Below are 22,650 nucleotides of genomic sequence, written 5' to 3'. Positions count from 1 at the left end.
AGAAAACAACACCTTAAAAAATAGACTACCTCAAATGGCAAAAGAGTTCCAAAAAGCCAATGAGGAGAAGAATGCCTTGAAAGGCAGAATTAGCCAAATGGAAAAGGAGGTCCAAAAGACCACTGAAGAAAATACTACCTAAAAAATTAGATTGGAGCAAGTGGAAGCTAGTGACTTTATGAGAAATCAAGATATTATAAAACAGAACAAAAGGAATGAAAAAGTGGAAGACAAAGTGAAATATCTCACTGGAAAAACCACTGACCTGGAAAATAGATTCAGGAGAGATAATTTAAAAATTATTGGACTACCTGAAAGCCATGATCAAAAAAAGAGCCTAGATATCATCTTTCAAGAAATTATCAGGGAGAACTGCCCTGATATTCTAGAGCCACAGGGCAAAATAGAAATTGAAAGAATCCATCGATCACCTCCTCAAATAGATCCCAAAAAGAAATCTCCTAGGAATATTGTCACCAAATTCCAGAGCTCCCAGATCAAGGAGAAAATACTGCAAGCAGCCAGAAAGAAACAATTTGAGTATTGTGGAAACCCAATCAGAATAACCCAAGATCTGGCAGCCTCTACATTAAGAGATCGAAGGGCTTGGAATACGATATTCTGGAGGTCAATGGAGCTAGGATTAAAACCAAGAATCACCTACCCAGCAAAACTGAGCATCATGCTCCAAGGCAAAATATGGACTTTCAATAAAATAGAGGACTTTCAAGCTTTCTCAGTGAAAAGACCAGAGCTGAATAGAAAATTTGACTTTCAAACACAAGAATCAAGAGAAGCATGAAAAGGTAATCAAGAAAAAGAACAAGAAAAAGAAATCGCAAGGGACTTACTCAAGTTGAACTGTTTTGTTTACATTCCTACATGGAAAGATGATGTGTTTGATTCATGAGACCTCCGTATTAGGGCAGCTGAAGGGAATATGCATATATGTATGTGTGTGTGTGTATGTATGTATATATATGTATATGTGTGTGTATGTATATATGTATGTGTGTGTATATATATATATATATATATATATATATATATAGAGAGAGAGAGAGAGAGAGAGAGAGATAGGGCACAGGGTGAGTTGAAGATGAAGAGAAAATATCTAAAAGAAATAAAATCAAATTAAGGGATGAGGGAGGAATATATTGAGAGAGGGAGAAAGGGAGAGATAGAATGGGGTAAATTATCTTGCATAAAAGTGGCAAGAAAAAGCAGTTCTGTAGGAAGAGAAGAGAAGGCAGGTGAGGGGGAATGAGTGAATCTTGCTCTCATCAGATTTGACCTGAGGAGGGAATACCATACACACTCAATTGGGTATCTTACCCCACAGGAAAGAAGGAGGAAGAAGATAAAAAAGGGGGGATGATAGAAGGGAGGGCAGATGGGGGAGGAGGTAATCAAAAACAAACACTTTCAAAAACGGACAGGGTCAAGGGAGAAAATTGGATAAAGGCGGATAGGTTAGGAAGGAGCAAAATATAGTTAGTCTTTCACAACATGAGGATTATGGAAGGGTTATACATAATGATAGGCATGTGGCCTATGTTGAATTGCTTGACTTCTTAGGGAGGGTGGGTGGGAAGGAAAGAGAGGAGAGAATTTGGAACTCAAAGTTTTAAAAACAGATGTTCAAAAACAAAAAAAAAAAAGTTTTTGCATGCAACTAGAAAATAAGATACACTGGCAATGGGGCGTAGAAATTTATCTTGCCCTACAAGAAAGGAAGGGAAAAGGGGATGGGAGGGGAGTGGGGTGACAGAAGGGAGGGCTGACTGGGGAACAGGGCAACCAGAATATACCCCATCTTGGAGTGGGGGGGAGGGTAGAAATGGGGAGAAAATTTGTAATTCAAACTCTTGTGAAAATCAATGCTGAAAACTCAATATAGTTAAAAAAAAAAGTAACTTGATGTGAAGTATACAATTTGAAGTACTTTCAAAACATTCTAATAGTGAAATAAATGCTTAATTTGGTGTGATTACGGAGTTAACTTGTTACAGTCCTCGGGCTCGAGGCAGACTGCATACTGTTGTCCAGGTTGGACCGAATTCTCAGAACTCTGAAACCCTTTGCCAAGACTAAGATTCCCTTTCTGCCACTCAGTCCCCTGCAGTCTTCTTCCCAGTCCCTGGTTCATTCCTCAGATGATGGGAATTCTTTCTAACATGCTGAGGTATCTCTTAACGCTCCTAGATCACCTCCTCTCTTATGTGGGTATTTACAATGCCTAACAGAGCTATCCTGTAATTTCACACTCAACTACCTCCTAATATATGATATAATCCAGCCTGAAAATTTCTAAGTTCAAGGCATCAAGGTGTTTAAAAAGAATTTGTGCCCTACCTTTTCAATTCTATAAATTCAAAATTCTACCAAACAAATTTATTTAAACCAAGGGTGAAGAATCTGCAGCCTTAAGGACACATGTAGCCTTCTAGGTCCTTGGGTCCAGCCTTTTGACTGAATCCAAGTTTTACAGAACAGACCTTTTTATTAAGGGGATTTGTTCTGTGAAGTCTGGATTCAGTCAAAGGGCTGCACTTGAGGACATAGAGAGTCACATGTGGCCTTGGGGCCAAAGGTTCCCCACCCAATTTAAACCAACAGACATATATATTTACCCTACAGGGGCATGTTAAGATTAGCTCCTGAAAACTGCCCCACTAAAAACCCCATAAAAATACGAAGCAGCAGCAGTAGTGGCGAAAGCAAGTAAGATCAGTAGATTTGCCTAGCCAATGACAGTTAGAGCCACCAAGGGGACTGGCTTCTCCTCCTTCGATTCTGACCCTGGTATTTCCTGGGTAGAAACTCTTAGTGAAGATTCATAGACCATTAGCACAGAAGGAGACCTGAGCACACAGAATGTAGAACATTCCCACAGGAAGGACCTGAGATAGCACTCACTGTTAAAAGGGTTTTTTTGATTCCCAGATCATGCCAATTTTGAATGTGGAACAATAAGAAAATTAACAAAAATGACTACTGACCATTCCCCAATTCAGAAGCCTATTTGTCTGCAAGATAAAACTTTCCATATGAGATGAAATAAAATGATTCATCACTCACCATTTGGAAGCCAATGATTACGTGCATGTGTGTGCATATAAGAAATATTATTTCGCTTTTGGGAACCTTACCATTCAGGAATTAACAGGAAGCCAAAGTAAGCTCTGTTTACCTGATATCCCCTTGCCAGAATATGAAATGCTATTTAACATGTGTGCCTGATAAAAATGAAATTGATCTCCCATTCACTTCTACACACTATCCCAACAATAATGTGCCAAACAGAGCTGAGATTTTGCAAAAAACAAAGACGGGAGCAGGAGGTAAAGACATTGCATTGCTAACAGCTCTTTTCTTTTGCAGCTCAGTCTCCTCAAGTGTTTCACATTCCAAGACAACCAAACCCATAATAAAGTAGCCCATTCGGAAGCCCACAAGCCTAGGGAGGGAGGGACAGCGATCTCTGGTTGTGCTGAGACTTCCTCCTCCAGGGGAGACTGCATGTGGTTTGACTGCCCTCTACAGATTGGTGGCTTTCCCACACCCACTTTGGGGTCAGGATCCTCCATTTAGCAAGATTGTTGTTGGCAGGAATAGGGCTCAGAGTGGTCCCTGCTGCTTTCCAGAGTATTTGGTACCCCCACGAAGGGCACAGATCAGTTTCTAAATTCAAACATAATATTTCTTAACTCTTAAAACCGCCCCTTGAGAAGCTAGAAGAGAGATCTTGGCTGAAGCCAATAAACTCTAGTCTCAGGTCTGTCACAAAGACTGAGCAAGTCACCCCAACTGTGGCCAATTTTCCTTATCTATAAAATGGGGGAGCTGGACTAGGTGCCTTCTAAGGTCGTTTCCAGCTCAACGTCTTTAGGTAACGTATGTCTATGAATTAATATACATTCCTTCATTCAAACGTTCAAAGTACTGTGGGTGGTCCTAAGGAAAAGACGATGATAATGGAGAGGCTAAGAAGTGCTCTGGGGCCATTGTGAATAGCCCCAAGTACTGATTCAAATACAGAATGGAATGAAAGCTGGCAGAGAACTACCCAGAATGCAAGAGGAAAATGGGCTCGAATTGATTCAGGTATAAAAATAAAGCAGCAGCAGCAGCATTGATGGGCAGCCAGGTAACGGAGTGGATGGAGTACCAGGCCTGAAGTCAGGAAGATTCACCTTCGTGTGTTCAAATCTGGCCTCAGACACTTACTGACTGAGTGACCCTGAGCAAGTCATTTTGCCCTGTTTGCCTCAGTTTCCTCATCTGTAAAATGTGCTGGAGAAGGAAATGGCAGCCACTCCAGTATCTCTGCCAAGAAAACCCCAAATGGGGTCATGAAGAGTAGGACAGGACTAAAACAGATGAATAGCAAGCTAATATTGATACAGTGCTTTAAGGTTTGCAAAGTGTTTTTATATGTGTTAATGGATTTGGACCTCACAACAACCCTGTGAGGGAGGCAATTATTATCTCCCTTTACAGATGAAGAAATCAAGGCACAAAGCATCAAGACAACAGGGTTGAGTGATTTGCCCAGGGTCACACAGCTGGAAAGTATCTGAGGCAACATTCAAACTCAGGTCTTCCTGACTCCAAGTCCTGTGCTCTATCCAATGTGCCACCTAGCTACCTCCTATTTTAAGCTTTTGAACCCTGGAGTTTGAAAATCTTTCTAAAATTTTACTAACTTGATAAATCCAAGGTAGTGAATCTAACTGAAAATTTACTGGCGTATTGAGGATCTTGAGTGGTTTCTGAGTTATCATCTGGAGCCTTAATAATCATCATACAGAACTGTAGATTTAAGTGGAGAAGGTAAAAAGACTGACTAAATCTATATAGACTCCTAAAAGTTGCCTTTTTAAAATAAATCCCTGACATATCATTTTTTAAAAATAAGACAGATTGATAAATGATAAGTAAGCCATGGCCCCTTGTCCTCAAGGCAGGTGGGCTAATACTCTCCCTTTATATCATCTCCAGGAAGTGAGCCTACAGGACTTACATGCTTGCTGTATACAATATGGCTAGATGCACAGAAGGTGAATCATCAACCTGAACAGCAACTTCATTCCTCAAGAGAGGCCAAGAAGGCTACAGAGGGGTGGGGAGGGGGGACATTTTTCAAATTGCTATCCCCTCCTCAGCTACTGCCCTATAAAAGCCTGATGCTTCAAGGGGGCACAAATATAATCCTGGATCTCCAAAGGCAACAGCAGAGGAAGCCAAGCTTTGGCAGGTTCTACAACCAAGGAGGGTGTTATGTATGGACTCAATACCAAGGACCAAGGGCTGGCCACCACGTAATACTTTTTTTTTTTCAGCAACCACAACTTATGAAGCCATCTACTAGGGCATTAGGGGAGCAACGAAGGAAGAATTCACATGGGTGTAATCACAGTTCTTTTAAATAGTGCAGTAAGTATCCTTCTTTATAAGAGCAGGCATTGATGCTGTAGAGATGGGGAACCATGTGCAGATGCTGTTGGATACTATCAATGTGATGGCTGATTTGGCTGAACAATGTAAAACTCACTGGTTAGAGAAGGGAAGAAGGGAGAGATACGAAGAAATGACTGCAACATTAAAACAAAAGGCATTCACTAAAAAAGAAAAGGAAAAAAAAAGCACAAGAAGGCCTTTACTTATATGATAATGGCCAAAGGAGGCCCAAGAAACAGCAAATCCGTAACAATGTTCAAGAGTGTGCAAGACTAATAAAAACAACTGCCTGGAAACCATGCCAGTGTGTCTGCCTCCTCCGGGGCTTGCTGAGCCCCAGACCTTGGTCCCAGCCAGAAAAAGATGCTGATGATGCAACGGTCCCAAGGAATCAGAACTGACCCTGAAGCAACATTTGCCTATTCCAAGTTTTTTCAGTCTCTTTAATTGGATGAACCTCGAGACATGAGCCCCCAATTTCCGCACAGCTTATCCATGGGGGTTACTTTTGGAGGGAAAAATGAAAGAGGGGAAAGGGCTGGGCTTGGGGTCAGAACACTTGGGTCCAAGGATCCTGTCTCTGACCATTTACTGGCAAGTTACTTCCCATCCCAAGCCGCCTTCTCCTCCACTCTACCCACAGTATGCTAGAGAAATGTATTGACCTTAAGATGACTAAAGCATCAAGGTGGCCCAGTGAATACACAGAGCGCTCAGCCTAGAGTCAGGAATTCAAATGTGGTCTCACTTTACTAGCTGTGTGAATCTGGGCAAGTCACTTCACCTCTGCTGCCTCAGTTTCCTAATCTGTAAAAATGGGGAAAATAATACCTTTCCCTCTCAGGGTTGGTATGTAGATGGTCGCTATTGTTATTGCTGCTGCTGCTACAACCATGACCACGACTCACTCTTTTTCCTTTCTTCCTCCTCCTCTTCCTTCTCCTTCTCCTTCTCCTCCTCCTTTTTGCAGTACAGGGGTACAGATGCTCCCTCCACTGGTATAGATTTCAATCCACTCATGCTTTAGTACATGATCTTCAGGAATTGCCATGAGCCACCCTGCAGTGATGGGCCTTTCTGATATTTGTTGGCAAGTCCTGAGATAAGACTTACATTCTGCTGACAGACTCCACTCAAACCTTCTCAAATGCCAGAGTTGGCACTCATCTGACAGAGCCAATGCAAACATGGAGCCCTAGAATCTTAGACTCTAAGTGCCAGAAAGTGCCTCCAAGGCCTTCTACCACACACGTCTGCACTGAGGGATCGTCCGGCCCCGACCTGAAGACCTGTAGCAAAGACGGGACCCATGACCTCACAAGCTGGTCTGTTCCTCTGTGCTGGCTCCCACTGTGATTAACTCCTGATTACCAAACTAAAACATGCCTCTTTGTGACTTCCCACCCACTGGTTCTAGTTCTGCCTTGCATGGAATGTTCTCCAGTCTCCTCACTATCCTGATCTCTCTCTTCCACATGGACTCTAGCTTCTCTATGTCTTTCCTAGATAAGCAGAGAGATACAGAAATAGAAAAATAAAAAGAGCAGGCAATTTTTTTTAAACACTTACTGTGTATCAGGCCCTGTGCTAAGTGCTAGGGAGACTAGAAAAAAAAGAAGAAAAAGCCAGCCAGTCCCTGCCCTAAGATCACATTCTAACGGGAGGAAGATCACACTTAAAGAAGAGGTGAGGAGCTGGAGGAGGGTGGCACGTGCTCAGTGGCACAGCTAGAGAAGTCCTTGAAGTATCTAGAACTGAGCAAAATAAGGCTAAAGCTGGCCTACAAAGTCCCGGTTGACGCCCTGGGGGGAATATCAGGTGGGGAAGGAGATGAGGGGCCCAACTGGAATACAGACAGTATTTCCTAAAATGTGGTGCCCAGAAGTGGACGAAGTCCTCCAGATGTAGCCCAACCCAAGGAGGGAATAATGGAACTCCCAATGACTCCTATAGCCTTGACGTTGAAGGTTCGATGGGGTTTTTTCACCTTCCATGTTAGGTCATTAACAATAGCTAGGCCTCTATGATCTTGTCATCATTCAGCTCCCTGCCTCACAGAGCTCTCATAAGGAGAGAGCTTGGTAAAGTTTGAAGAACTGTCAAAATGGGATTTGTTATTGTCATTACATTCAAGGCAGAATAATAGTTTAGACTAGATGGCCTCTGAGCTTCCCTTCCAAAATCATGGTTCTATTTACAAAGTTGATTTTGGGAAGAAAAGTACAGAATTTTACATTTAATCCTATTCAATTTCACCTTATTACTTTTGCCCAACAATTCTAGCCTGTCAAGATCTTTTTTGCATACACCACTAACTTTTCCTCCCAGTTTCATGTCATTTACAAATTTGATAAGCACGTCATCTATGCCTTTATTCAAGTCACTGATAAAATTAATTGAGCAGCAATTGAGGCCAAGAACAAGTGTCAGGGGGATTCAACTAGAGGTTGAATCTTTTCAGTCTAGCCATCCAACCAGTTCCAAAGCCATCTAGCTATACTAACATCTAGCTTATATCTCCTAATTGTATCCACAAGCACAGCATGAAGAAGCTTAGCACAGTCTGTCTACATCCCCCAACTAACCAGTCAAATTACTCTGATAAGAAGAGAAATGAAGTCAAGATGGCAGGACCTATTCTGGACGAAGCCATGCTGGCTTTTAGAAACCCCTGTCCTACCCCAAGTGCTCACAATTCTCTCCCTTAATAATATGTTCTCAATATTTTCCCAGCAATATTAGCCAAGCTCACTGGTTTCTCATTTTCCCACTTTACTCTCTTCCCTTTTTTTGAAAACAGAGCCATCTGCCTTCTTCCCATCCTGCAAGAGCTCTCTAGTTCTTTCCAAAAAGTCTTTCACAGGTCACTGCTGGTGACCCAGCAATCACACCTGCTGGCTCTTCCTCTAAGATGGCATTGGTCCAGGTATGACAATTTGAAATCACATACAGTAACCAGACACTGCCTTACTGCCTCTTCGCTTGTTTTGGGTTTCCAACCCCTGCTAATATTTTTTGCTCCATTCTTCATAATCCAAAATCTTCTTAGTAGAGAAAACACAGAAGCCAAGAAGGAGCTAATCTGAGTTTTCTTAGCATGCCCCATGATCATTCTTCTTACTCCTGCCTAGAGGACTAATCTAGACATCAGCTCATTATCAGATCCTATGGTATGTCTCCTCTTTTAGCTATAACAACATTTCCTCCAAAGCTCTCATACAACAGGATGTTTCCATCTGTGCATCAAAATCATTCAGGATGCCTGGAGAGATATCACAACAGAGATAATCTTATCCAAGGATCTTCTCATAATGAATACACAAAGAGGCAAAGAAATAAGAAGACGCTTGCCAAAGTAGTTCATCACTACCAAGAAGGAGATTCAGTGCAGGGTCCGAGTCGAAGAACAATTACCTGAAGATGGTGAGGGCTTCTAAATGTTCCCACATGCAAATGACATTGTGCTGATGACACAGAGCCTCCAAACACTGACGATGCTCCTGGATGAAATTCATCCCCACTTAAAGAGTCTGGCCTCTGAAAATGGTCAAACGATATGAACCAGCTCTCAAAGGAAGAAACCCAACAACTACATAAGAATCACTAATAAGAAAAACGCAAATTAGAACAACTCTGATGTTCTATTTCATACCCACCAGATTGGCAAAGATGGCAACAAAGGAAAACATTAGTTGTTGTAGGGGGAATGTAGGAGGACTGGCACACGAACGCACTACTTGTTGACAGTACTCTGATATGGCCCAGCCATTCCAGACAGCAATTTGGAACTATAACCAAAAAGTCATTCAAGTAAAATTGTGCTTACCCTTTGACCTAGTGATACTATTATTAGCTTTATATCCCAAAGACATGAAAGACAAAGGGAATGGACCCATACATATGAAAATATTTTATAGCAGTACTTTCTTTCTTGCAAAGAACTGGAAAATATGGCGGTGCTCATCAAATGAGCAGTTAGAGTATATAAATTTAATGGAATGTTATTGAATCATGGGGAAATTATGAAAGGGATGGACTCAGAGAAACCAGGGGAGACTTGTATGAATTAAAATAGAGTGAAGAGAATAGAGCCAGGAGAAAAACTTATACAAAGACAACAGTGGAAAGAAAAACAATCCTGACAGACATAAGAACTCTGATCAATGTGATGACCAACCATAATTCAAGGGCAATGATGTTAAAGCATGCTACCTACTCCTGACAGGAGGGGATGGATGCAATCTTTGCAAGATGCAAAGTGTGAGATATATATACATATATATATATATATATATATTCAGACATAGGCAAGGTGTGGATTTTTTTTGACTGTTTATTTGTCACAAAGAAGGGATTGTAGGTTTTTTTAAATTTCAGGGAAAATGGGAAGTGGGATGAGGATGTAAAAAAAAAAAGAGGGTCACAGAAGCATTTTTAAAAACCTAAAGAAGAGAACGAAAGGAGGATTGGAGGGAGATATAGACAAGCAGTATAGCTTTAAAACATGCTGAATTTATTGTGTATTTTTTAAAAGGGCAAACTTTTTATAATTTAGATTTGCAGTTTCATGTACAAGCCTCATTTTCTGTTCTTTATATTTGGAAATGTTCATGTTAGTTAGCATTTATCAGGTATAATAGTATGGCCCAAACATCTACACAGGAAAAACCGAGTGTATGAAAAGTACCTATTGTCCAGATTAAAAAATGCAATTAGATAGACAACCTATTGCGTTTGCCCATCAGTATATTTACATTGGACAAACGCTGCAAATGGATGAATGGAGCCCAGAATAAAAGAAGAAGAGGAAAGCAGACTAGATTGTCTATGGGAAATGGCAGAGCTCTTTTAATGATCCCAAACTTCTCCCTTAAATCCAGGTCTATCTTTTTACTACCAGTATGGCCGCAAGTCATGGAACACTATGGTCTCTGAAGAATTAAAATTCAGCACCACTGAAAAAACTATGGGGAGACAGATATATTGTGAGGGTGAGGAATCCAGAATACATAATAAACTACAAAGAACAACCAGATGCCATCAAAGAAATATACGAAAATAGAAAAAAAGGTGAACTGTTTATGAGTTTATCTATCCACAGACTCCAGCTGTCCTCATTGGCCAGCCCACATGCTCCACTGCTGTCCACAAAATGTCAAGCAAAAGAAAGGCCCCCACTATACAGGGTGGCCTCCTCACAGTGAACTTACGGAAGGAAATGGACAAGAATCACATAAGATAGGCAGGCATGGATATTCTACCTCTTGGAGGTAGAATATCCACGTCAAAGAGAACACGGATCCATTTGAGTACTACTGTTATATCACAATTATTAAAAAAGAGTGACTAGAAACCAGGGTAGAGTCAACATGACTGGGTAGTTATCAGGTAGTCACTCAGGCCCTAATCAGTGTGTCCTTTGGAAGAAGTAAAATTCTAGCTGCCACAAATAGTCCCATCCTCAGAAGCTCTTCCCAGGTATCTGCTCCAGCCAACTTTCCATCAAAGTTCCAGCTTGATGTAAAAATGACTTTTGCACTGGTGCCCAACAACATCTAAGTCAAGGTGTCTTAACCTTTTCTGTGTCATGCACCCCTTTCGCAGTCCGGTGAAACCAATACACCCCTTCTCAGAATAACAGGGTTTTTTAAAAGTCATAATTGAAGGAAAGTTTAAGTATCAGTTAGAAGTTAGTGATTTTTTCCCCATCCGAGTTCACAGAGCCTCCGAAAACTGTCTACGGACCCTAGTTTAAAAATCCCTAATGTAAACTCTCTTAAAGATGGTTTCTTTCATGTGGAAGAAAGGGATAGGTCAATGGATTCTAGTAAATAGCAGAAACTACATCATTCACTTGCTATGGATCTTCAGTGACCTCCCATAACAGAGTCAAAGGCTACCTACCTGTCTCTGGGAACATCCAGGGCCGTATTATAATCTGGAGGTTCCCCAGGTAACATATTGAACAATAGCTGATTTGTGCCTCGATCCCACCTATTAAAAAACAAAAAGAGGAACAGGAGATTTTGAAGGTTAATTAGTAGGAAGCAAAGAGCTACCAATGGCATTCTGGCCCCCAGCCTAAAAAGGGACTTCAGTAATGGGCAGAGAATATTCTGGGAGTCCCATCATCCCAGGAGGCATCTTTCGGGTTCCCTCAAAGCACACATGGATATGAAGATAGTCTCATTTAAGATACTCAGGTTTTATCTGCAATTCACATTCCTGCTTTCTCACTGACCTTACAAAGTGATCTGCACAAGGATTAGGCTGGTCTGATTGGAGCAGACCATCACTGAAGACAGTGAAAACTTCAAGAAAGAATTTGCTCCCACCCTACTGCATATGGGCAGGAGCCCCACACTCATCCCTGATGCTTGGTACAGAGTCAGCACTTAACATATGCTTCTCCAAAGAAAAGAAAGAAGGGAGTAATTGAGGACATTTTCCCAAATGCATAGAAGAGGACAGAAAAAAATGTGGAAGGAAAAAGAGACAGGCAGGACAGCTTTAAAACATATGGAAGTTACATGTTTTTTTAAAAAAGCAAGCTGTATAATAAAGATTTGCAGTTTCCCATAAAAAAAGTGGAAGGCCTGGTTTCATTTGTCCACTCCAGAGGCTGAGGACTTTTCCACTACCACAGCAGAAATAGTACTGGGTTCACTTGTCATTACCATCTCCTCCCTGCTACTTCCAAAAAGCCACTGCTTCTAACCACAAGGGTCAAGGGCAAGCACCAGCTCTTTCTCTGCTCGTGAGTCATCAGGCAACAGCACTCCCCATCTTCTTTGGGTGGGGGAGATGCAGAGGGCTGACTGCCATCAGACATCAACCAGCCCAAACCCAAAACCTTCAACAGGATGACTTGGGGAGCATACAGCTAACCCCACAGTCCCTGGTCCTTCACTCTTCAAGAGGGCATACCCAGAAACAAGGACTGGAAAGGGGCCTGGACCTGTAGCTATGTTACTTATAGGACTAAGGTATAGGTACCTGGCAAGTTGGGCTAATGCCTGTGCCGTCTCCTTAATGCGCAGCGTCTTCTGGTTGAGCACGTCTATAGATGGCACAAAGAGGCAGGCCCGGTTGATGTCATCTGTGTAGAAATCACTGTCTGAAATGGCTGTGAGCAGCTCATTGTACTCCCGGGAAATGGTGTTGCTGACTGGTACCCCAAAGTCATCGACATACTTTTTCAGTGAGTAGATATACACCTTGATTTTGTTCTTCGGGTTGAAACCACAGCGGTAGACATCAAAGCAGGTATGCATTCGGCAGCTGAGGTCTCCCCGCTCTGGGATGGGGCTGTCAGCGGGCAGTTTGACCACTGGCACATCGTGGACACTGCGCTTCTCCACTGTCCAGTCACTTGAAGACTCGATGGAATGGGGCCAAAACTGGAACACGCCAGTGGCAATGAGGCCTAGTAAAACAACTGAGAAGAGCGTGATATAGTAGAGACGGTGCTTAGTCTTCATTCTTGGGATAAGGGCAGGACCCCGGATGTTGTACTTGACCGACGCACACATACTGACTCAGACAGACTCCTCCCTGCACTCCTGGAGGCCAGAAACAAGCACATGTTAAGTAAATGCCTGGGAAGACAGAAGAGAGAATAGGGGGGCTCAACTCCTCAGAAGCCCATATCTATCTTTGAAGTTGAGGAAGTAACAAATAGAATCTTAGATTCAGCTTGTAAAAAAGGCTGTAAAAAAAACTTGTGGTTTTTTTTTGTTTTTTTTTTTAGTGCAGGCTGGTAAATTTGCGGGGTTTGATATGCAGGCAAATAGAAAATGAATAAAATGTAGTCGTTTTTCTATTCCATAGTCTAGTGAAAAGAGTCCTCAACATGTATAGAAGACCTTCTTTAGCTGTCTGTCTTTTGAACTCCACAGAATCAAAGAATTTTGAGCAGGAAAGAACCTTAGTAATCTTTTAATCCCTCATTTTACAGGAAAGAAAACTGAGTCTGGGAGAGGTGGAGTGACTCTCCCTTCCTCCCCCAAGGAGTAAATGGAAGAGCCAGGATTCAAGGTCAGGGCCTTGGCTTCCATGTCTGATGCTCTTTCCATCATTTCACTCGCTCTGGTTTCTTTGTCTGTCAGATGGGAATGGCAACGCTAAGCCACCTCCCTTCACAGCATGGTTCTAAACACCAAATGAGGAATGTAGGAAAAGGGCTATATCATGACCTTGCCCCACCTTTTACAAACTGGGGCCTCCTTGGACAAAGACATTAAGTGGCCGTTAGGGCAACAGAAGTAAACCCTGGCCGACACTTGTGAGTAATGAGTAATAAAATCATTTCCCAGAGTATGAAGGGGAAAAGCAACTTTAACTTCCCACTGAAATTCTTTAAGGTAGAAACTGACCCTCACTTCTTCCCAGATTACCATTTATTCATCAAAAAGAATGCTCCTGTCTAATACGTGCAGGGCAAGAAGGGGAACATTAATGGTTCATATTTATATAAGAATAGCCAACATTTATATAACTCTTACCATGAGCCAGGCACGGTGCTAGTGCTAATATTTACAAATACGCTCTCCTTTGATCCTACCAACAATGTGGAGAGGCATCATTATCCTCATTTTACAGCTGAGGAAACTGAGCCAGGCAGCGGTCCCACAAGGTCTGAGACAGGGTTTGAAGTCGTGTCTTCCTGGCTCCAGGCCCAGAGCTCTGTGCACTGTGACGATATGGTACATGCCCCTGGGATGAGAGGTGGGTCCTAGCTTGACTTACCCTGGACTCACTGTATAAGATATGACTTCTGTATATATTTATTCTCTATATACTCACATATGTACATGGTGCCTCCTTGAGAGCAAGGACGGTTTATTTTTTTTAACCTTTTCATCCCCAGCTCTCAGCGTAGTACCTGGCACACAGCAGGCAGGTTGATTGACCAATGTCCCCTTAGCATCTCAAATTCACCAGGTTCAAAGCTAAATTCCTCCATTTCCCCTCTAAATCTCCCTATTTCCATAGAGGGCACCACAATTGTCCTTGTCACTGAAGTTTGTAACCTAAGAGTCATCCTGGATAGGTTTTTCTCTCCTTCACATCCAATCAGGAGCCAAGTACTATCCCTTCCACCCCCACCATCACTCTCTCACAAGCATAAAAGCATGGTTCACATCCCTTCAAATGGCTCGAATCCCACCTGTCATCTTTATCTAGGCCACCCCTCATCACCTAGATTATCTCAGTAGCTTCCCAATGGTTCTCTGCACCTCCAATCTCTCCTCTTTCTGATCATGACTCTCTGGTCCCCCTAGGATAAAATACAGGCTCCTTAGCCTGGCATCTAATCAAGGCTCTTTATAATCCAGCTCCACCCCAGCTTTGTGGTTTGTTTCACTACAGCCCTTTATACAGGGTATCCCTAAAAAGTCTGGACACATAGGCAAAAATGCATATTTTGAAATATTTGGAATATTAACAGACCTTAGCCCCCTTGATTTGTTTTTCTGGGGTATGCTAAAAGAGAAGGTGTACTCAATGAAAATCACAGATGCAACACACTTGATTGAACGTATAAAGAGTGAATGTGCTAAAACTGATGGCAATGTGGAGTTATTGCATCGAGCTCACATGAATCTTGCAAAGCGCATCAAACTTTGCATGACAAATGATGGAAATCATGTTGAAGATGTCATTTGTTAATATTGCAATTAAATAAAATGTTGTTGAAAATTTCATTCATTTTGTTTCTTGAAAATATGCATTTTTGCCTATGTGTCCAGACTTTAGGAACACCCTGTATGCTGGACTGCCAGCTCTTCCTTCAAGCCCAGCTTCCATCCCTGACTGCTACGCCCTCACCACCTCCAGCTCAGTCTGGACTGCCCTTCGAGACCCAGACCAGGGGTCACGTCTTAAGTGAAGCCTTTCGTGATTCTCCTAGTTACTGGCTCTCTTTCCTGCTTCAGATCACATTGTATTAGGACTGAGTCTGAAATCACAACTCCACTACTAAGTTTCTATGTGGCCTTCACCAGGTTGGCCTCTGTTTCCTCATCTGCAAAACAAGCCGACCTGCACTAGATGACCTTCCATTCCAGCTACAAATCGATGGTCTTAGGAGATCTTGAGAGTACCATGAGAACAGTGCTCTGCATTTTCCTCAGAAGGGTAGGCTCTCTGAGTACCATCCAGCATAGTGCCTTGTACCCTTTGAACCTCTCTGGGCTTCAGTAAAATGAAGGTGCTGGCTAAGATGATTTCTAAGGTCTGTCCCAACTTGAAAGCCTACAATCCTAAAAATCCAATCTAAGAAAATCCTATAGATTGATGCTCATATAGTACAGCTCATTAACTGTACCACAGAGTTTCAGTGAAAATCACCTATTAAAGAATATGTGAGGAGAAAAAAGTGGAATAGTCAGCTAGTCAACAAGTATTTATTAAGCCCTTATATGTGCTAGGGAACACTAAATGCTTGGGATACAGAGAAAAGTAGAACCACTGTCCCTACCCTCAGAGCTCACGGTCTAGTGAGGGAGACAATATGTAAATAACTATATATGTAGAGGCTACAGAGAAGTTTGTCGAATGATAACCACAAAGAGGAAAATGCAAACACCAAGCTACAGAGACCGCACCCAAAAAGAGGAAATCAAATCAACACTTTTTTCTATGAGTACGTGTGCAGAATGCACAAGTGTGAGTGCCATTCACTATTAAATATGAAAGATGTCAGACTAAATCAGGCTTCTATCTTCCAATTCTATCAATGAGTCTACAACTGAACAAGAGATGGGATACCGTGCTAATTCTCTGCTCATCTCCTCAACTGTAGTAGAAAGGATACTTCCAAAGAGTCAAAGACAATGACTTTCACCAAGGCTACTCTTCCCTTGCTGCCTTACTCCACCACCACAGACACACACAGACACAGTCTCCACACACACACACACACACACACACACACACACACACACAATCAATCTAAACCTTCCCCAGGCTACCCAGACTCTCACTCTCTTTACCTTTAGTCAACGCTTAATTTCTTTCAGATTGGCCCCAACCAAGAACACCAGAAACCTACCCCTTGACACACACGTCCCATTCCCAAAGCAAAAAATTGCTTTTCATTCCCAAAACAAAAACTATTATCAAAACTGACTCAGAGGCGACAAGTGCCTTCAAAAACCAACTCAACCTCCCCAGAGCACATCACCAAGATGTCACACACACCCCGCTTACCCCCCTCATTCAGTTTCTCAATGGAGGACAGCCCTGGAGGAAATATGTCCATCTACTCCTGAATGAATGCTACTACTAATGCCACCCCAAGTACTCTGGACCAAAATGAAAAGAATTTCATAATACCCATCTACTTTATCAAGTCCTATAAACTTCATCTCCTGTTAAACAAATCAAACGTGCCCTGACAAAACACAAGAATCATTTGACTAGTTGCCAGGCACTGAGTCACTGGAAAAGTCTATCATTCACCCTTGCACTACTGCCTAGATAAAATGAAATGATCTCTTCTTGGAATTACTTATTCCAAGAATCTGCCTGAATATTTCCCAAAGGCTTTGGACCATGACATATTTTCTTAGTCCAGTGTTTCAAATCACAGCATCTTCTTCCTCTAGCTCCCTATAAAAGAACCAGCAGGACCCTCTGCCCAGTTGTGAGGACAATGTTACCAAACAAGCTAAGCATGAAAAGTCAGGGATGGTTCTGCACCTGATATAACAACATGCTCGTTAAAGATATGTCCTTTTCACTCCACGATATAAAATACTGGCTGATGAACAAAGACCTGAATCTTCCTAAGACTGAAGGGATTGGACAGGCACACAAATAAAGGGCAAAATAATACTTCTAATCTAAAAATAGGCAGCAAATACCTTTTCTGGGAAGACAGGAACTACCTTATGAAACAAGAGTTCTTTCTAGCATTGACTTCGGCAGTAAATAAACTTCACTGCATCCATTCCCTTCCATGTTAACGCAAATTATAAGTGAAAGATATAAATCTAATTATTATAACAGCACTTGGAATAGGGAAGGAAGTAATCAGCCTCAGGGTATAAGTCAAGGGAAGTGGGAAATGGAGAAAACCCAATCAATCATCTATTTTAACGACCTCCACATAAATGTTAATGTCTACTTACTATGTCTATTTTGATGAACAATCTTTTTAAGCTTTAATTACCCATCATTTTAGACAATTTACTTTAGGCTCTCTGAAGTTCAGAGGCATTTTACTGGGAGCAGGCTTCTCATCAGTGGAGATGACATCTGGGTGAGAGTAAAACCTTGAAGACAGAGTCAAGACCACTGAGCTCTAGTCGTGGCTCTACCATCGACCAGTCATATTACCTTGGCTGTTGGCCTCAGATACCTCACCTGTAATATAACAGGAGATGGTGTAGACAAGAGCTCACAATTACATCAAATTCTTTAAAGTCTGGAAAGACTTTTGGATACAGAGCTGACCTCAAAGCAGGAGGAGCTGAGGTTAAGGACCACACCTGATACATATTGTCTGTGTGACCCTGGACAAGTCACTGAACTTCTCAATACTCTAGGCAACTCTCTAAGACTATACATTGCAGAGAAGGTGCCAACCTGCATTAGCAGAGGAAGTGTCCTTATCCAGGAGTTCCCTCTGTCAATGAAATCACAGGTTGGGTCCTTATCTCTATCTCTATAGTTTACAAAAAAAATTTCCCCAGAACAAATCTGAAGGAGGTCGGTGTGTTACAATTTTACCAATTGTAACATCAGTACATGTTACGTGGAGACACTTAGACTCAAAAGGTGAATGGTTAATTCATCCATCCTACCAGTGGGTGGCAAGGCCAGGACTCAAACTTCAGTGTTCTGACTGCAAATCCAGCATGAGCTAAGTCTCAGCTTTAAAATACTATGACTCTATAACCTCCCCAAGATGCTAACCACCCAGTTAAATTGCTTTTAAAAACTGAACTCAGGATCTACAGATGATTAAGCCAGCAACCCTATCACTCCAATAAGAGCACAACCAAGATCAAGACTCAGAATTCAAAACTCGGAACCACCGATTTCACAAAGTCCTCAGCAATCATCCAATCCAATCTCCTCTTTTTCCAGACGGAGTAACTGAGAGCCAGAGAAATGAAATCATTTCCCTGAAGTTTCAGGGGATAATAGTCTCTCTCCTAAGCCAAAGTCCCGCATCACCAGCTGCTTTTTAGACCTCTCCAACCGGATGTCCCGCAGGCATTTCACACTCAACATGACCAAAAGAGAAAGTCATTCACCAGCCCTCACCGCAAACCTTTCTATCTTCCAAATTTGCCCAGGGTGCCCCCACCTTATCTTCCCAGTTACCTCGGCTCCCTTTCTGGGTGTCATCCTTGATTCCTCACTCACCTCACATACTCAGTCTGTTGCCAAATCTTGTTGTTTCTGCCTTCATGGCATCTCTCATATACATCCACTTTTCTCCACTCACACTGCCCCTTACCTAGTTCACCTCTAGATAGATGCCAAAGCATTTTTTCCTAACGTGTCAGTCTGCCTAGACCACAGCCTTACTCAATTAACTCCAATGGTTCCCTATTACTTCCAGGATCAAACAGATTCTGTTTGGCATTTTGCCTGCCTACTATGTGCCAGGCACTTTGCTCGGTGCAAGATGAAACAAGCAACAAGATGGGAGGGACATGAGCTACCTTGAATCTTCGAAGGAGTGGCAGGTAGGGAAAGGTCAAAGTGGGAGTGTGGCTGTGGCTGAAAAGGAAATCTTACTAAATCCCTGCGGCAGGTTAAGAGTTTAGAGAAAGAGGGGGATGCGATTACAAGAAACAAATTAGGGAAAAGCCAATGAGAAAGGTGAACCTAAGACCATGAGAAGAGGGAGAGCAAAGGGGACAGAAGTGGAAACGTTTGAGAAAGTTAACAAATTCTGAGAACGCTTGCATTTTAAAAAAGAGGGGTAGGTGCTTTTCCAAATGTCCAAAATCAGTCCCCTCCCAAAACTAAGTTGGGGAGGCAGAAGGGGGCCCTTTTTCTTCTTTCTTTCCTCTCCCATTTGACTTTCTGCCAACTCCCTTCCCTTATCTTTTGGGGTGCATTGCCCTGATTCCCCCAGTTGGCTGAGATGCAGGAATAAATGATAGCTCTTCCCACCATTCTGCTGGTGATGGGTGGGGATGGGGGGCTATTCCTTGACACTCCTCCCTCCTCCATTCTCCTGACTGGGCACATTACCCCCGACCCCTTCCCCCATTGGGGGATCACACTATCATACCCCACCCCCCATTCCAGGGGAGCACATCACCCCTGACCTCCCTCTCCCACTGAAGGAGTCACACTATCCCCCACCACCTCATTTTGGGGGGGAGGACATCACCCCCGACCTCCCTCCCCCACTGAGGGCGTCACACTATCACACCTACCCCCATTCTGGGGGAGCACATTGCTCGTGACCTCCCTCCCCCACTGGGGGGTCACAGTATCCCCCACCCCCATTCTGAAGGAGCACATCACCCCTGACCTCCCTCCCCCACTGAGGGGTTCACACTATCTTACCTACCCCATTCTGGGGGAGCACATTGCTCCTTATCTCCTTTCCCCCACTGGGGGGGTCACACTACCCCCCACCCCCCACTTTGGGGGGCACGCCGCCCATGCCCCAGCCCCGGCCTCACCTCCTCCTCAGGCCCCGCGCGGCGCCCCCGGGCTCCGTCACCGCCTCATGCCCCGGTCAGGGACGAGAGGCTGATGATGGGGGGCTTCGGGCCGGGGTCGCCTCCAGTTCCGGAAGAGAGGCCGGCGGCCGCAGACACACTGGGAGGCCGGCCCAGCCCCCTGACACTGACAGGCTGCGCGCGGCGAACTGCGCATGCGGGAGCAAAGTCCGAGTGGAGCCTGCGGCCTGGGCGGGCGGTCGCCCTCTGGCGGTTCGGAGGTGCCAGAGCGGGTTTCGCCTCTCGAAAAAGGAGGTCTGCCCCCTCCTAGAAGGCAGGCAACCCAATCTACGAAGGAAACTCTGGAAGAAACGACCTGCGCAAGCGCGAAAACAAGTGGCGTCTGCAGCCTGAGCAACGAAGCGCGTCCGTAATTTCTTTCGCCTCTATTCCGTAGACTTTGAGGATAGGGTTAGGGTTAAACTCAGGACGCGGCATCATCACAGGAAGTATTGAGGCTGGACCGAAGTCTGGACTTGGACCCAGGAGCTCTGGGTTCCAATGTGCTACTTATTATCTTTGTGACCTTGGACAAGGCACCGTCCCCCTTCTGAAACGCAGTTTCCTCGTCTATAAAATGGGATCGTAAGGTTATAGTCGGAAGGAATCAGAGAGCATCTAGTTCGACCCCTTGGTTTTCCAGACGAGGGGACCAAGGCCAAGAGAAGCTAAGACTTGCCCAAGATCACCTGGACTTGAACACGGGTCCTCTCACTCCAAGTCCAGGGCTCTTTCCACTGTGCAGGGATGATGATACCTATGGTACCGCTATCACAGGGGATTGGGAGGACGAGATGAGATCATCGTTATTCAAACCCTTCATCTGAGGCACTAGCTGTGTGACCACAGTTGACATACAACCTCTCAGCTTCATTTCCCCCCATCTGTAAAAATGGGGACAATCCTGAAATGGTGTCATGGGATGATGCAAAGCAGGAAAGCCTTGGAGTTGGTAAGACCTGGGTTCACATCCCTCCTCTGACTCCTCGTGCGACCAGAGGCAAATCTTCTACCCTCTCTGAGTCTGTTACAAAATGGAGATGATGCCTCAACAGCTGGGGTAAGGTTCAAATGAGACACCGCTTACAAAGTGCTTTGAAAACCTTATCAATCTTTATTATTAAGAAATAATGCCTCTGACTCCCCTCAGATTCACAGAAGCCCTGGCTTCTTTCAGCAAGCAAATCCAGCACAGCTTCTATACCAAGCTTTTCCTTAATCCACTCAACTGTTAAAGTAACCACCTTGCATTTATTTTGAATACAAAATCTCCACCCACTCAGGTTGCACAGCGCCCTGAATCCTTGTGATTTTGCCTCCAATGTGGTACATCTAAGGGAACATGGACTCCCAAATGACTGAAAGAACCCTCAACTTCAACTTCAGACTGCCTTAGGCAGTACTGGGATCTCTTCAGATATGCTTGGAGGGCTTTGAGACAGTTGAGAAAGGCAAGCTTATACTTTTAAATGATGGAGAGTATTCCTTTCTGGAGTCAAAGACGTGAGAAACCACCCCCAAAATGTCCTTTGACTTCCAGTACCTAAAAACCCTAGAGAATGTTGAGAGAATTTACCTAGGTAAAACCATTCTCTTTCCTTGGAGACTGAAACCTTGCCTCTGTTCTTTCGATCTGCATACTTTCTCCAATTTCTGTTTACTGCTTACTTTGATGAGGCTATAAGAGATGGTCTTTTGAGTAACCAGTGTTTAATGGAAAGACATTAAGCTGGAGAGAATAAGAAGAGTATTATCTTCCCCTTGAGAGCTATTAGAGAAAGTAATGTTTATCTTAGGCCCTACCAAAGTATGGTACCTTGAGACTATCAATTTTTGAAATGTGGTGGACAGATATAATTCTAATACAATACTCCTCCTAGAGATCGTCAAAGAAAGGATCGAGGATCCAGCCAACTACCTTCCTCCTGCTTCCCACAAAGGTGGAAACTACATTTTTCCTTGGAGAGGGTCAGATCAGAAATCTATCCATGCCACATACCAGCCAAGTTCTCTTTACATGTACATGACCCAACATGTGTATACTTACATTTTACTTTCAAAAAAACTCCAAAGACTTTGTCTGCTGGAATGGACAGAGAGCTGGACAGAAAGCTGATCTCAAACTTTTTATTGCATAGGATGGCTGGGGGTGGGGCAGAGAAGGAGGGATGCAAGAGGGAATTTGCGTGATGTAAAAACAAGACATCAATAAAAATGTATTTGAAAGCTGGCCTCAGAGTCGGGAACAGAGAGTCCAAGTATTGCCTCTGATACATACTGCCTGTGACCCTGGACAAGTTCTTAGCCCTCAAAGTGCTCTGGGTGACTCTCTAAGATTATGAATTGCAGAGAAAGCTCTGGCCTGCATTGGCAGAGGGAATTCCTCACTTGGGCTTTCTATGACAGTAAAATCAATGCTCCAGTTCCAATACCAATACAGATGTATATGCAGCTTGTTGGTCCAGTAGGATCTAAATGAGAGAGGGTC

General features: G+C 43.4%; 1 protein-coding gene across 2 annotated transcripts in view; it reads right to left on the bottom strand.

Annotated features, from left to right (window-relative positions):
• Nucleotides 1-20,312, bottom strand: part of EXT2 (exostosin glycosyltransferase 2) — a 189,372-nt gene extending 169,060 nt beyond the window's left edge. Inside the window, exons 1-3 of one of the 2 annotated variants that reach the window (XM_036764388.1) lie at nucleotides 20,124-20,312; nucleotides 12,460-13,025; nucleotides 11,368-11,457 (exon numbers count right to left, since the gene is read on the bottom strand). In XM_036764388.1, coding sequence (XP_036620283.1) covers nucleotides 11,368-11,457; nucleotides 12,460-12,995 — 626 coding nt within the window. In that variant the 5' untranslated portion in view covers nucleotides 12,996-13,025; nucleotides 20,124-20,312. The remainder of the gene's footprint in view (nucleotides 1-11,367; nucleotides 11,458-12,459; nucleotides 13,026-20,123) is intronic. The other variant, XM_036764387.1, reaches the window with a different exon arrangement.
• Between the last annotated feature and the right edge of the window lie 2,338 nt (nucleotides 20,313-22,650).

This window comes from Trichosurus vulpecula, chromosome 6 (assembly GCF_011100635.1).
Source record: "Trichosurus vulpecula isolate mTriVul1 chromosome 6, mTriVul1.pri, whole genome shotgun sequence".
NCBI lineage: Eukaryota > Metazoa > Chordata > Mammalia > Diprotodontia > Phalangeridae > Trichosurus > Trichosurus vulpecula.
The sequence above is the reverse complement of the archived record's forward strand: the minus strand, read 5'-3'. Positions and strand labels throughout refer to the sequence as shown.